The 14,583-nt window shown below is 39.6% G+C and overlaps 1 protein-coding gene across 4 annotated transcripts in view; it reads left to right on the top strand.

Annotated features, from left to right (window-relative positions):
• The first annotated feature begins 1,309 nt into the window (after positions 1–1,309).
• GSK3B (glycogen synthase kinase 3 beta) overlaps positions 1,310–14,583 on the top strand; it is a 219,274-nt gene continuing 206,000 nt past the window's right edge. For 2 of the 4 annotated variants that reach the window (XM_070369958.1, XM_070369955.1), the window contains exon 1: positions 1,310–1,980. In XM_070369958.1, coding sequence (XP_070226059.1) covers positions 1,893–1,980 — 88 coding nt within the window. In that variant the 5' untranslated portion in view covers positions 1,310–1,892. The remainder of the gene's footprint in view (positions 1,981–14,583) is intronic. The other 2 variants (XM_005905429.2, XM_005905430.2) reach the window with 1 other exon arrangement.

Raw genomic sequence — 14,583 nt, 5'->3', positions numbered from 1 at the left:
GCCGCAGGCGAGGCCGTCAGACTGTCCGCCACGACCCTAGTCGCGCTTCTCCCAGCTCCTAGGACTGCCGCCGGAGGCCGAAGGCCAATCATACTGCAGCTAGGTCTTGCGATTATACAGCAGCGAGTGCAGATTGGCTACTGCTACGAGTTTCGGCCTCCCTCCCTTTCCCTTTTGCCCCCATTCCAGCTCCTGAGCTTCAGGCCAATGAGAAGGCGCTTTATAGACGCCCTCCCTTCGCTCTCTACTTCTCCTCACCTCGGCGAGGGAGGAGACATCCTGACTGGCCAGACTGTCCTCGGAAGCCCCATTCCCTTCACCAATCACCGAGGGAGCTGCACTCCCAGCGGAGTTTCGGCCAATTACAAAGCGGCCACGGCGCCCTGCCGTGCGGTTTCGCCAGCGACTCCGGGCTTCACCGTCCTTAACTCTTCAAGCTTTTCCTGAGGGCCAGCGACTCTGATTGGTCACTGCCGAATTTCTCCTCCAGCCAGCCACAGAACAAGGCGAACCCACCTTTTCCTCGGTCGGCTATCTTCGGCATTTTCCGTCCTTGGGCGTGAATTTCCAGCGACACTTTCTGATTGGCTCTTCAGGTCGATCGGCTTTTTCCGGGAGGATCCGCAAACAAACGACATCCGTGATTGGTTCCGCTCGGGCTTCGGCTCCCCTGTCGAAGGGGGCGGACGCCTTGCTCGGCCGGCGATTCCCAGACGCCTCTTACGCGGGCGGCGGGGCGCTGGGCGGTGTAAGGCTGGGTGCGGGAGGAAGGAGGCGGAGGACGAGTAGGAGGGGGGAGGGGGAGTGGGTAAGAGCTAGGCGGCTGCGCAGACGGCACTCCTCACAGAGAGCAGCCCCCGACCCGGGCGAATGCGGGCTCGTGCTGCTGCTGCTGCTGCTGCTGCTGCCGCCGCCGCCGCCGCCGCCGCCCGGGCCGAGTGACAAAGGAAGGAAGGAAGGAAACAAGGAGGAGCCGACCCCGCAGCCGCTGACAGGGCTCCGGGCTAGGGGCAAAGCGGGGACACTTCCTGAGCGGGACTGTGCAGAAGCGAGGGGCGGGAGGGCGGCCGCGCTGGTGCCTTGGACGGGGGAGGGGGCCCCGAGGGACGGAAGCGGTTGCCGGGTTCCCATGTCCCCGGCGTATGGGGAGCAGTCGAGGAGCCGCTGCCTGGGGTCTGAAGGGAGCTGCCTCCGCCGCCGCCGCCGCCATGGCCGCTGGATCCAGCCGCCGCCTGCAGCTGCTCCTGGCGCAATGAGGGGAAGAGCCGCCGCCACCGCCCGACTCTGACTGACTCGCGACTCCGCCGCCTTCCAGTTCGCCGGGCCCCCACCGTCAGCCCGCCGGATCCTTGCCGCTGCCGGAGCCTTGCCGCTGCCGGAGCCGCAGCGTTTCCCGACGCATCTCCGAGCCACCCCTCCCTCTCCCTCCCTCCTTCCCATCCCCCCTTCTTTTCAAGCGTGAGACTCGTGATCCTTCCGCCGCTTCCCTTCTTCATTGACTCGGAAAAAAAATCCCCGAGGAAAATATAATATTCAGAGTACTTATTTTCAATCCAGTATTTGTCCCCGTTTCACGTGATATATATTTTTTAGGATCTCCCACCCATTTCTGCCCTCCAAGGAAAGGGAGTGGAAAGAACTGTGTTTTTTTCCCAGCCCCGGATCGTCTATATGTTAAATATCCGTACTGATCTGTCTTCAAGGAGAAATACATCGCTCGCTTTTTTAAATAGCTGTACAAAAGAAGTGAAAAGGCAAGAGGACGAAGTCTTTTTCTTTTTCCTGTGGGAAAACTTAATGCTGCATTTATCATTAACCTAACACCCCAACATAAAACAAAAGGAAGAAAAGGAGGAAGGAAGGAAAAAAGGTGATTCGGAAAAAGAGTGATCATGTCAGGGCGGCCCAGAACCACCTCCTTTGCGGAGAGCTGCAAGCCAGTGCAGCAGCCTTCGGCTTTTGGCAGCATGAAAGTTAGCAGTGAGTATTGATTTTATTTTACACTCCTTCTCCACCTCCCCTTTGAATAAGAGACTTTGAAATACCAGGATCTTAAAATACGAGACCTGCTGATAAAACAAAGGTAATGGAAAAGGGCAAAAGCCTGTCTTCAGTCAAGAATGAGGCAGCTTCCTTTTTTCCTCCTCCCGTATCCCTTCCCCGGTCTCATTAACCTTGAGTCGAGGGAATGTGATTTTTATTTGGATGATTCTGTCTGAAACTTAGTTCTTTTCTTACAGTTGTTTTCTAGCAATTGATAGTCAACTTTATTAAGTGGTTGAGTGTTTCCACCTTAAAATAGTGATGGAAGTGTTTACTTGCTCATCCTTTTGAATAAAGCGAAGGACAAGACTCAAACCATGATGTGCTTTTCCAGAGTGTGTCTTTTGGAATGAAGGATAGTTTAGTTAGCTCAGGTCTCGAGGGTTACCGCAGTTTTGTATACTTAATGGAAGAGGTGAATGACACCGTCTCCTAACATTTCTTTCTTGCTTGTGTGACAATACAAAGTGTTTGTTCTTAATCCAGAGATGAACTTGCTAAGTAACCGCATTTCGGTTTGAAGGCGAGCTTTGATTCGTCTCTTTAGAAGGGACCGGTGCCGCTGATAGATACTCAGCAGCAGTAGTATCTCAACAAACATTGTTCTAAATTGGATACGTGGTTTGATATGTTATCTCTTAACCTTACCGTTTTGACATTGCCAGCCTACCACTATAGAGTTAATGTTTAATCAAAAGGTAACTTGAAAGTTGGTCCGAGTTTTGAATGGGGCTTAGGTTGTCATGTTGCCAAATAGTAAGTTGAATGTTAATTGTCACTGACTCATCATTAAAGTTCAGCTTTGGGGTGCCATTGCTTTCAGTACTTGCTAAATGATCTAGAGTTCAGGTGTTCCTTCTTAGGACTACTTAAAATACTCTTGCATTGTTTTTCTTTCGAATTCAGATAAGACTATGAAGTTAGAAGAATATGGATTTAGACTTTTCCATCACAGGTTTTGTAGAAGGTTGTGGTCCCAGATTTAATAGGGGTATTTGGGCTTTGTTCAAGGTTGTTGCTAGACGTCTATATTCTCTTTCCAGATTTGTGCTCAAAAAGTCTATTTTGAGTGTTTGGTATCCAGTATCTCAGTATCCAGTGTTTTAATGTATCTCTACTTATGGATATGTTTATGTGATATTTAATGTCAGTTTATTTAAACATACTTAAAAAATTTGACAAAAATATCTGTATTATAGTTTCCTTATTCCTTCAGAAAGGGGCATGAATGAGGGCAAAGAAAAACTGTTTTACTGCTTAGAAGGAGAGAATTGAATTGAGATTAAAAAAAAAAAGGTATATGCTGTTATGTGAAATTGATTATAAAATGAACACTCGTACCTGAACTCAGGATTTCAATTCATGGTGGCTTTTGGAACTTGTCTGAAACAGGGTAGTCTAAGGTAATAGCTGAATGGGAGATTATTTTTGAGAGTTAAATTTTTTTTTGGTGACTAGCTAGTTCAGAATGCAGAGTATGTGAAGAGGGAAGCTGATGATGCATCTTTCAGGGAATGGTCAAGCTTTCTAAGCACTTCATGGGGTCATTTGAGAGGAATATTTTAAAATTCTGGGGTAATTTTCAGCTATGATGAAGCAAATCTTATAATAGCTCCTTAAGAGCCTCTTGTGGTACTGGAGTGTTAGGATGTTTTTCATCTTGGTTTAAAGACCACTCGAAATCAATTTTAGGTAATTAGTTTATTCAGAGAGCAGAATGGGATACCTAATAATATTAGATTTGGGGACTTTTCATTTAGTTCACAGGATTTTCTTTGAATCCTGTGTGGATGTTGACTGAAGATGGAGTAACTCTTGCGAAGTGCAGGTTAAAATGTTGACTTTTCTGTTACCATATAGGTCAGCTTAACATTTAAAAAGTTGGAGTTCAGTGTTGACTATGTGTTTTTGACAACCTTAACTTTAAATGCATTTTGGAAGAAAGCCTTTGTTGGAGTGCTGGTGTTCTAAGGGACCCCCGTTTAAGCGATAATAAATTATAGTCCTTGGCTTGAAAAGCTTATCAGTTTTTGAGGCAGATTATGGGACAAAACGTGAAAACAGTAATATGATGACTGCAAGATTATAAATGCAAATAGAATACTTTGTTCAGAGGGACAAAAAATAAAGGCATGAGGTAGATGGCTTGGAGAGAAGACTTCTTACAGAGGTGTGTTTTAAGGCAGGTGTTAAAGGAGGCAGTAACTTAAATTGAGAAGCATAAAGGATTCTAGGTGGACAGAAAGGACAGAGGCACAGAGATGGTGACTTGTATTTTTGTATTTATAAAGCAGGTTAGTAAATCTGAATAAAAGGGGCCTAAATAGGAAAATAAGAGATGGAATTTGAGAAATATGTTAACTGATGGAAAGCAGGGGGGGCTTATGACTTTATTTGAGATTCAAGAGAGTTTGGAATTTACTATAGGTTGCTGAACAAAATATTTGAAGATGGTTTGGGCAGCAAAGTTGATGAGTTAGAAACCAGATGTCAGAGCCCTTTTAGGGAGTAGTAGAGTATGTTGTGAATAGTGAGAGAATATAAAGCAAAATTGAAAATCGGATGAAAAGAACACATTTGAGAGACAGCGTGAATGAACTGGCAGGACTTTGGATTGGATTGAAGGGGGGAATATTTGGGAAGGAGTCAGGAGTTAAAAATAAATTCTGATGTTACTGGTCTGGAAGATTTGACCGCCAAGTTATATTGTTGATTGTAATGGGAAAGTTGAGAAAGTGCTGAGATGAGAGGATACATGAGTTCACTTTTTAAAAGTTTAATATTCAGTAGATTTTCTTGAAATTCAGCAGACAGCAGTTGGTTACTGGCAATCGTATTTAACTTAACAGTCTGTTAATTGCACTGTCTCTAATTTTTCTATGTCTAAAAATGCTGGATTTATTTTCGGGCATAGTAAACTAAAAGTTTTTATTTATATTCGTTACATTTCTCAAAAAGAAAATAATTTTTAATGTAAATTCAAAAGATCTCACGCTTGAAATCTAGTTATAATAACCCGATGGTGATTTATTTGAAAACAATGAAAATATTTTTTGGACTAAGCTGTAACATAAACATTTTAGATATTTTATACAGCCTTCAATCTTTGGTACATTCTTAAAACTAGTCTCATAAACAATGGTTATTTTAGGTAAACCTTGGTGTTTAAAATAATGTTAATATGCAGACTCCAGCAGAAATTAAAAGTTGATTTATTCATTTATTTACTTTTTGCCTTTTGTTTTGGTTGCGCTTAAGTGTTCATCCGGTTTAGAAGAGTATATTTGATTTTTTTTTTTAAAACCTTAGTGTGGTGTAACCTTTTTTTTTTTTTGGTGTGCATTCATATTCAAGTGTTACTAGGTAAATGTTAATAGCTAGACAGTTCTTCTGTAGAGTCACGTGATATTTTATTCAAAATGGAGGCAGTAAGGCGCTGTGTATGGTGATTTATTAAAATATTAGTAATAAGTCTTTTGATAAACTATTAGTGAAAATTTAGCTAGTTGCCTAGCTAAGTCATGAGAAGTTATTTCCTCATACAGGATTTTTTATATCAAATTTCTTTAGTGAAGAGAATGATAGCAGTTGCATATTGCTGTGCAGTATTTAGTGGTATGGTGGCTAAAGCCAAAGAGTAGGTGGCAACTTAGAGTTACTCTATTCCAGAGGGAGTTTAATCTCTTTGTGTCATATAAAAATCAGGTTATTAGAATTTCACCAGTTGCTAGATTTTCTAGTGTGAAAGAGAGCTCATGTGTGAAACTGAAAACCAGAATTTTATCTTCATTAATATTTCATTCCCTTCCCAACCACACCTTTCCAGAGTTGTTAAAAAAACTAGACCCTCATATAAGAATTGCATGCTGTCTTGTTAAATGTGCCCCTAGAATGCTAATTGTGAAATGACTTAAAGGCACAAGGGAACCCAGAGATTCATAAATCAATTCACGACTGATTGGGAATTGCATTTAGAAAATGAGGTGACATCTTCTCATTTCATTTGCGTGATTCAGCTGGAAATCAGCACATACTTGTACCCTGTGCTGTATGCCCCTTGTTTTGGACTTGGGTTGCCAGTGTGAGATACTGTTTTGGATAAACAGGCAGGCTGGGGAAGCCAGCTTAAGTGTCAGCAGCAGATTCTGAGACCAGGGGAGGTCTGTTTCTGTGTGTGTTTCCTTTATGTATAGAGAAGGCTGTGAAACATGCATGTGCTGACCCTGGTGCCACAGTTCCATACTCAACACTCATGGGACTGTGGGACAGGGATGGGATTGGGCAGGCTGTGGGACTGTGGAGTCTCTTGTGATGCTCCACCCTGCTACAGGAGAATGGAGGGGCAGAGCCTGTGGGTGTGATGGGATTATACCTGGTGCTAACAGGACCAACCTGATTTCCCAGATAGTGTTCTACTAAGAACATAATCACCATGAGTAAATAAATTTATTGAAATGTTTAGCATCATTTTTCTAGCCTATTTTTTGGGGGGCAGTTGAAGGGAGTGGTGTGGAGAGGAAGGAAATCTTGCATGATTGCAAGGATAGAAATATTTTCATGGTTCATTGATTTTAAAGTAGAGGTTGCAATCTTTGCTTCTATCTTGGGTTGTACAAATCATCCTTAGTTATATAATTGTCTTTGACTTCGGTTGAGTGTGATATAGAAATGTTTATGTATATGAAGACCTATATGAATAGAGGGCTTCTTCCCTGGTGACTCAGATGGTAAAGAATCTGCCTGCAATGCAAGGGGCACACGTTCAATCTCTTGAGTCTGCAGGATCCCCTGGAGGAGGGCATGGCAGCCCACTCCAGTATTCTTACCTGGAGAATTCCATGGACAGAAGAGCCTCGTGGGCTACAGTCCACGGGGTCCCAAAGAGTCAGACATGACTGAGCACATAGTCTCATGTGAATAGAAAAGCAGGGAAAAACTAACATTAATAAAGGAGAACAATTTGTTTCCCCAGAAGTTTCCTATCATTAAATTGATAAAAATCTGTGTTTATTTCTATTTATTATTACAGTTTTTATTCTCGGTTTTTTTTCTTTTTAATGAGTTCATATTCAGCACACAATGGACATTCAGTAAATTATTTCAGTTTATGTCTGAAGTATACTTGGTCTGGCCTAAGATACAACTTCGTAGATTTGGATTCTTAGTTTACACTGTGCTTATGTTTTGGGGAGAAAGGTCTATTTTCAAAGTTGAAATTCCGTAAATGGTTGTAGCTTGTATTTTTGGATTGAATACTTTCCTTAGAAGCATTTTAATTTGGTTGTATTGAGGCAGTGATGTTTTGGTTATTGGTAACTTTTCCTTTTGTCTTCAGGATAACATGACCAACAATGGCACAAATATGAACCTTTAACATTTCCCTTATTAATATAGTCTGGAGCTGTTAATTTCTTGATTGTCCTTTCAGATCAGTTTAATAATGAAAAGTAAATACTCCTGACGAAGGCCATATTATTTTCCTAGAAATTTGTATTTTATTTTTAAATTAAACCTTTTTTTTTTTGGCTGCTCTGTGCAGCTTGCCGGATCTCAGTTCCTGGACCAGGGATTGAACCTGGGCCACGACAGTAACAGCCCGGAATTCTTACTACTAGAGCCACCAGGGAACTCCCATAGAAACTTACGTTTTAGATGGTGATATAATTTAAATGAATTTACAGGCCTAGTATTGAATAAGTATGCCCTAAAGCCAAAGAGATGGTAGGTAGGCAGGCAGGCAAAAATATTAGTAACATGGGTGCAAAGCATTAACAGTAGTACCCCATTTTTCATTACCATTAATTGTATCATGTTGAACTCCTTGTCTCAGGAAGCCTAAAATAAGTAGGTTGCTTTAATAGAAAGGGGCAATGAATAATGCATGATTGACATGTGATATGCCTATTGAATGTTTATTATGTGCTAATAAGCACTCTGCCACAAGCAGCTGCTCACTTTAATCATTACAACTCAAAAAGTAGCTAGTACCATTATCCCCACAGGTAAATGAGATTTAGGGAGGGGAAGCAACTTGTCCAAGATTACCTGGCCAGAAAATTGTTCTAAAAGAATTCAAATATAAGCATTCTGATTCTAGATTTTCCCTTTATTGTATATTTTATAGAGAATGGATTGCTGTTACCTTAACACTTGGATTCCAGAGATAAGCTACCTTTTGCTTTTAGGATAGTCTTTCATTGATAATTTAGCAGTGATTGTGTAAGACTTACATGATTAGTAATGATGTTGAAATTAGTTTCAGGCATGCCTGTTAGCAAATATAGTACTTAAATACTTATATTGGAAAAAAAACCTCTCAATTCTTTTAAGATTTCAGGGAAAACTTGTTAAGACAAACATTGATATTGAAAATGTTAAGGCTTATGGCAGCACAAAAAGAAAAATAAGTAGTGTATATATATATATATTTTTTTTGCTGTTGTTTAATGTTCAGTTGGAGCACTAGTTTTTATTGAAAAGTACTGATTGTTCACAGTAAATTTGATATATTTATATTTCCAGGTAATATTAGAATGTTCTCCAAATTAGCCATCATTAAGGATTATTATTTCTCTCCATCTCTTCCTATAGATTGTGAAGTGTTCTACTCTTCCTTTTAATATTTGACAGCAAACTTCAGGACATTTTTTTATTATTGTATGTACACAACCAATTATTCAGGTATCAATTGGACACTTGTTTTGTCTGGAACTGTGAACCTTCACAGTTTGTTATTATTAAAGAATAACAGCTATGCATCAGTGTGCAATTGGGTTATTTGGAGTATCACCTTGTTGGAATTGTTTGGTATTTTACAGTCAGGAAGTGAACCAAAAAGGTTCCTGAGCAGTGAAAATCCTCCCACAAATGGTGCATGCACTTTTCCTTATAGGTTATTTTTCGGCTTTTATTTAGAGTTCATTTTTCATTTAACACATAGTTCTAAATCATTCAGTTGTCTTCTTTTTTTTTTTAAACTGCAAATTAGAAGGGAATGAATTACACTGGTATTAAGCATTATCCTAAAAAGTTTAGACAGACAATGCAGGAAAACAGGCATATTGGGATTACTTAGTGTAGCCTTGTAAAACTTCAGGGGAGATCACTCTGATAATTGTTCAAAATTTTGATTTCAAGAAGGTTACATTACAGTAACTTCACTCTTTTAAAAGAACAAAAGGCAGAAAAGTCTCTTCTGGTTAGCTGGGGTTCTCTAATAACTTCTCACTGCATTAAACAGCCTGTCATTTCTTGGTTACTGATGAAATGAGAAAGAGAACTCGGTCATCTCTGTCTGGTTGACCAACTCTGGTTGACTTTCAGTGATATGGATAAAGATACTAAAATTTTCGGTATGCTACTTCAGAGTATCATTTCCTGCTCTTTCTTCCGTTGTGCATCTATAGATTATTTCTCAGCAACAGCATTTTACGTGATTTAAGATTTGTTTTCTTATTTTTTCTTTTGTATATATGGAGTTGCTGTTAGGATTTTGATGTGCTCATACCGTCTGTTGATACTTGTGGAATACTTAGGAGGCACTGCATGGAGTCATTTAATCTTTCTAAGGATTGGCTGTTAGAATAATTTTACCAAATACACTTTTGGAATTGAAAAGGTGGATATCTTAATTGTTAACTTGAAGAAAAAGAACAGTCATGATAAAGTACTTTTTTCTCTTTTGAAGGTCTAAGAAATTCTTTACCATCTGAGCTATGAGGGAAGAAATTCTTAGGGGCTTAATTGACTAATGTAAGTGAGAAGATGTTTCAGATTTCTTTCCAAGGCAGGCTAACCTATGTTTTAAAAATGTAATTCCCTCTACTTCCCTTATTCCATAAAATCAGCTAGTTCTTTTTAATTGATTAAGCACTGTCTTCATGATCTGTGTGGAAGTTATTGAGCTGAGTCAAATTGCTACTACTAGACTTTTGAGTTTTTTTTAGACTTTTGAGACTCTCGAGTTTGTAGAGGCAGCACCTAAAGAAGTGCTGGAGTTATTTATGCTTGGCACCAGAGTGACAGTATTGTGGGTGTGTTTGGTATCTCATTGGAATTTCAAAGCTTTCTCATTTTACACAGTATTTAAACTCTGAAGGAAAGAGGGAAACTTTGAGTTTGTAGGATTTTAACAATAATATGTATATGTATATCATATTTACATAATGTGTCGTAACAACCACAATAATAGTTTTAATTGGATGATGTATGATAGACAATTCCATGCTTGTCTTATTTACATATTTTGCATTTAAAAATGGGATTTACTCACATGATTCAAAATTTTAAAAGTATTTAGTGATGTCTTTCTCTTCCTCCTGCTCTGTAAGGAACTATCAGTCCTCTCTCCTGGAGAGGCAGCCTTCCAATTTCTTAGGTAGCCTTCCATGTGAAAGTGAAAGTCGCTCAGTCTGACTCTTTGCGACCCTATGGACTGTATAGTCCATGGAATTCTCCAGGCCAGAATACTGGAATGGGTAGCCTTTCCCTTCTCCAGGGGATCTTCCCAACCCAGGGATTGAATCCAGGTCTCCCGCACTGTGGGCAGATTCTTTACCAGCTGAGCCACTTTTACAGGTTATTTCTGCTATGGAATTATATTTTGTGTATACAGACCTAAATTAACATTTCCTTTAGCATAAGTGTTAGAGTTAAACTTTAAATCAGTTATTCTAGAAAATTGCTATTATTTTTCATCCTAGTAGATTACCAAACTCTAATTTTTCTGAGTATGAGTTAGATGGAGAATAAATACAAAAACGAGAGAGTGCTTCTCGTCATAATAAGAGGTGAAATAATAGTCATGACCAGTGAATACTTAGTGGCACATTTAAATTATTTGCTTCTCTTTGTGTATTTGAGAAGTGATCTATAGTGTCATATAGGTGTTATATGTTTTCTTGCTGGAAATAGTTGTGTATTTCATGGTAAAGAAAAAGACAAAACGTAATTGATACTCTTCCTTTAACTTGGCATTTTTTGAACATCTTAGATGAGAAAACCTGTTCTCTTGAGAGATCAGAGGCGCAGAGTGCGTCAATGTCAATGAAGCCTGTGCCTTTTACCTCTTTAAGAGCGCACGGTTTCATTCTGCTTCTAAACCAAGCATTCCTTAGTCTTAAAAAATTAAAATGTTTTTATTCAGTAATCCACTGTATCATATAATTTAAAAAAATCAAATAGTGCAGAAAGTCTTATTATGGAATTTTAACTTTTCTTTATTTCTGTTTCTTAGAGGCAGTCTTAACTATGATAACTATTGCCTCTAGTAATTTTATCATAATTTTAATAGTATGATATTTGTCTGCTTCTTAAAATTATTCTTGATATTATTCATTGTCATCCCTGCTGCTGCTGCTAAGTCGCTTCAGTCGTGTCCGACTCTGTGCGATCCCATAGACGGCAGCCCACCAGGCTCCTTGTCCCTGGGATTCTCCAGGCAAGAACATTGGAGTGGGTTGCCATTTCCTTCTCCAGTGCATGAAAGTGAAAAGTTAAAGTGAAGTCGCTTCAGTCGTGTCCGACTCTGTGCGATCCCATAGACGGCAGCCTATCAGGCTCCTGCGTCCATGGGATTCTCCAGGCAAGAGTACTGGAGTGGGGTGCCATTGCCTTTTCTATTGTCCCTTTTATTATCTTACTAACATAACTATACCACCATATTTAGTTAATTATTTAAATCATTAAATGATTAATACTCTATCTAGACATTAAGCAATATTCTCTGCAAAAGTGAATAGTGTACAGTGATTATGTTTCCTTTTTAAAAATGCATTATTGAGATATAATTCACATACCATAAAATTTATTAATTTAAGGTATACAGCTCAGTGGTTTCCAGTACTCACAGAGTGATGAAACTGTCACCACAATCTAATTTTAGAATATTTTTAATCAGCTCCAAAAGAAACCTTGTATCCAGTAGTAGTCATTCCTCCTCATTCCTGTATCCAGTAGTAGTCATATTTCCCTTCCTCCCAGTTCTAGGCAACCATTAATCTACTCTCTGTATGTGAATTTCCATTCTTGATATTTCTTATAAATTGTATCATAAAATATGTGGCCTTTTGTGACTGGTTTCTTTTACTTTTCATAATGTCTGCTAGGTTGATCTGTGTTGTAGCATTTATTGTTATTCCATTACTTTTTATTGCTGAATAATATGCATGTATTTGTTTATCCATTCATCAGTGAACATTTGGATAGTTTCTGCTTTTTGGCTATTAGGAATAATAATGAAATGAACATTTGTGAACAAGTTTTTGTGTGAACATGTTTTCAGATCTTTGGGGTATATACCTAGGAGTGGGATTGCTAACGTATGGGAACTCTGTTTAACATTTTAAAGAGTTATGTTGTTTTTGAATGACAATCACATTTCCTTTGTTTTCTTTCACTTTTTTAATATACTTTTTTGTTGCCATTTTCTTTTTCTTGCACAGCTTGCAATGATCACAGACTTGGTTTGGTTTTTTTTCCCCCCCTCAGATTTATTAAGCATTGTCTAGACTGCCCTACCCTACTTTCTTTTCCTGGAGTGTCCCTTTTCCTAGAGTCCTCTCCTACTGGGATCTGGCCTGGTTCCTCTCCAGGCCCCTGCTGTACAGCTGTCATCCTCTAACTTCTTTCATGGCTCTTTATTTCCTGGATCCCATGTCTTTGCATCCCTGAGCAGTCCTTACCTAACATAGTTTCGTGACATCCGCCAGCAGTGCCTGGAGTATTAACTGTTTGGTAAATGTATCTGGAAAAGTTTATAGTTGGTTGTTTTTTTCACATTTGCTCCAAAAGAGTAGTTAAGAAACTGACACACTTTTTTGGCAGGTGTCTCATCATTTTACTGTCTAGACACTGAGGCATAGATGTTTGGAAGGTTATTTGTATCACGATCAAGTGATTACTATGCCAACATGAAGGAACAATATGAAGCAAGTACAGAAATCTGACAATATAAATGTTAAGTAGTTGTTTAAACCAGACCTCTTCAATAGAAATATAATGCAAGACACAAATGTGAATCACATGGGTGATGTAAAATTTTCTAGGAGCCACTTAAAAAAAAAGTAAAAAGGTGAACTTAATTTTAAGAATATATTTAAAGTAGTGTATCCCCAAAGTATTATCTCAGCATGTAATTTACTAATGATACATTTTGCATTCTTTATTTGGTACTAAATCTTCACAACCTCAGTTCATTTCGGTTGTTCAATTGTGTCCGACTCTTTGTGACCCCATGGACTGCAGCACGCCAGGCTTCCCTGTCCATCACCAACTTCTGGAGCTTGTTCAAACTCATGTCCATCAAGTCTTATCCTCTGTCATCTCCTTCTCCTCCTGCCTTCAGTCTTTCCCAGCATCAGGGTCTTTTCTAAGGTGTCAGTTCCTCACATCAGGTGGCCAAAGTATTGGAGCTTCAACATCAGTCCTTCCAATGACTATTCAGGACTGATTTCCTTTAGGATGGACTGGTTGGATCTCCTGCAGTCCAAGAGACTCTCAAGAGTCTTCTCCAACACCACAGTTCAAAAGCATCAATTCTTCAGCACTCAGTTTTCTTTATAGTCCAACTCTCAAATCCATACATGATTACTGGAAAAACCACAGCTTTCACTAGACTGACCTTTGTTGGCAAGGTAATGTCTCTGCCTTTTAATATGCTGTCTAGGTTGGTCATAACTTTTCTTCCAAAGAAAGCATCTTTTAATTTCATGACTGCTGTCACTCTGCAGTGATTTTGGAGCCTGAGAAAATAAAGTCTGTCACTGTTTCCATTGTTTCCCCATCTATTTGCCATGAAGTGATGGGACCAGATGCCATGATCTCAGTTTTTGAATGTTGAGTTTTAAGCCAACTTTTTCACTCTCCTCTTTCACTTTCATCAAGAGGCTCTTTAGTTCTTCTGCCATAAGGGTGATGTTATCTGCATATCTGAAGTTTTTGATATTTCTCCTGCCAGTCTTGATTCCAGCTTGTGGAATCAAGCTGGAATTTGATGCCAGGCTTCATCCAGCCCGGCATTTTGCATGATGTACTCTGCATATAAGTTAAATAAGCAGGGTGACAGTATACAGCCTTGACGTACTACTTTCCCCATTTGGAACCAGTCCATTGTTCCACATCCGGTTCTAACTGTTGCTTCTTGACCTTCATACAGATTTCTCAGGAGGCACGTCAGGTGGTCTGGTATTCCCATTTCTTTAAGAATTTTCCACAGTTTGTTGTGATCCACATAGTCACAAAGGCTTTGGTGTAGTCAATAACAGAGAAGTAGATGTTTTTCTGGAACTCTCTTTTTCTATGATCCAGCGGGTGTTGGCAATTTGATCTCTGGTTCCCCTGCCTTTTCTAAAACCAGCTTGAACACTTGCAAGTTCTCAGTTCATGTACTGTTGAAGCCTGCTTTGGAGAATTTTGAGCATTACTTTGCTAGCGTGTGAGATGAGTGCAATTGTTCGATAGTTTGAACATTCTTTGGTATTGCTTTTCTTTGGGATTGGAATGAAAACTGAGCTTTTCCAGTCCTGTGGCCCCTGCTCAGTT

This window comes from Bos mutus, chromosome 1 (assembly GCF_027580195.1).
Source record: "Bos mutus isolate GX-2022 chromosome 1, NWIPB_WYAK_1.1, whole genome shotgun sequence".
In the NCBI taxonomy this organism is placed as follows: domain Eukaryota; kingdom Metazoa; phylum Chordata; class Mammalia; order Artiodactyla; family Bovidae; genus Bos; species Bos mutus.
This window is presented reverse-complemented; position numbering and strand designations above follow the sequence as displayed.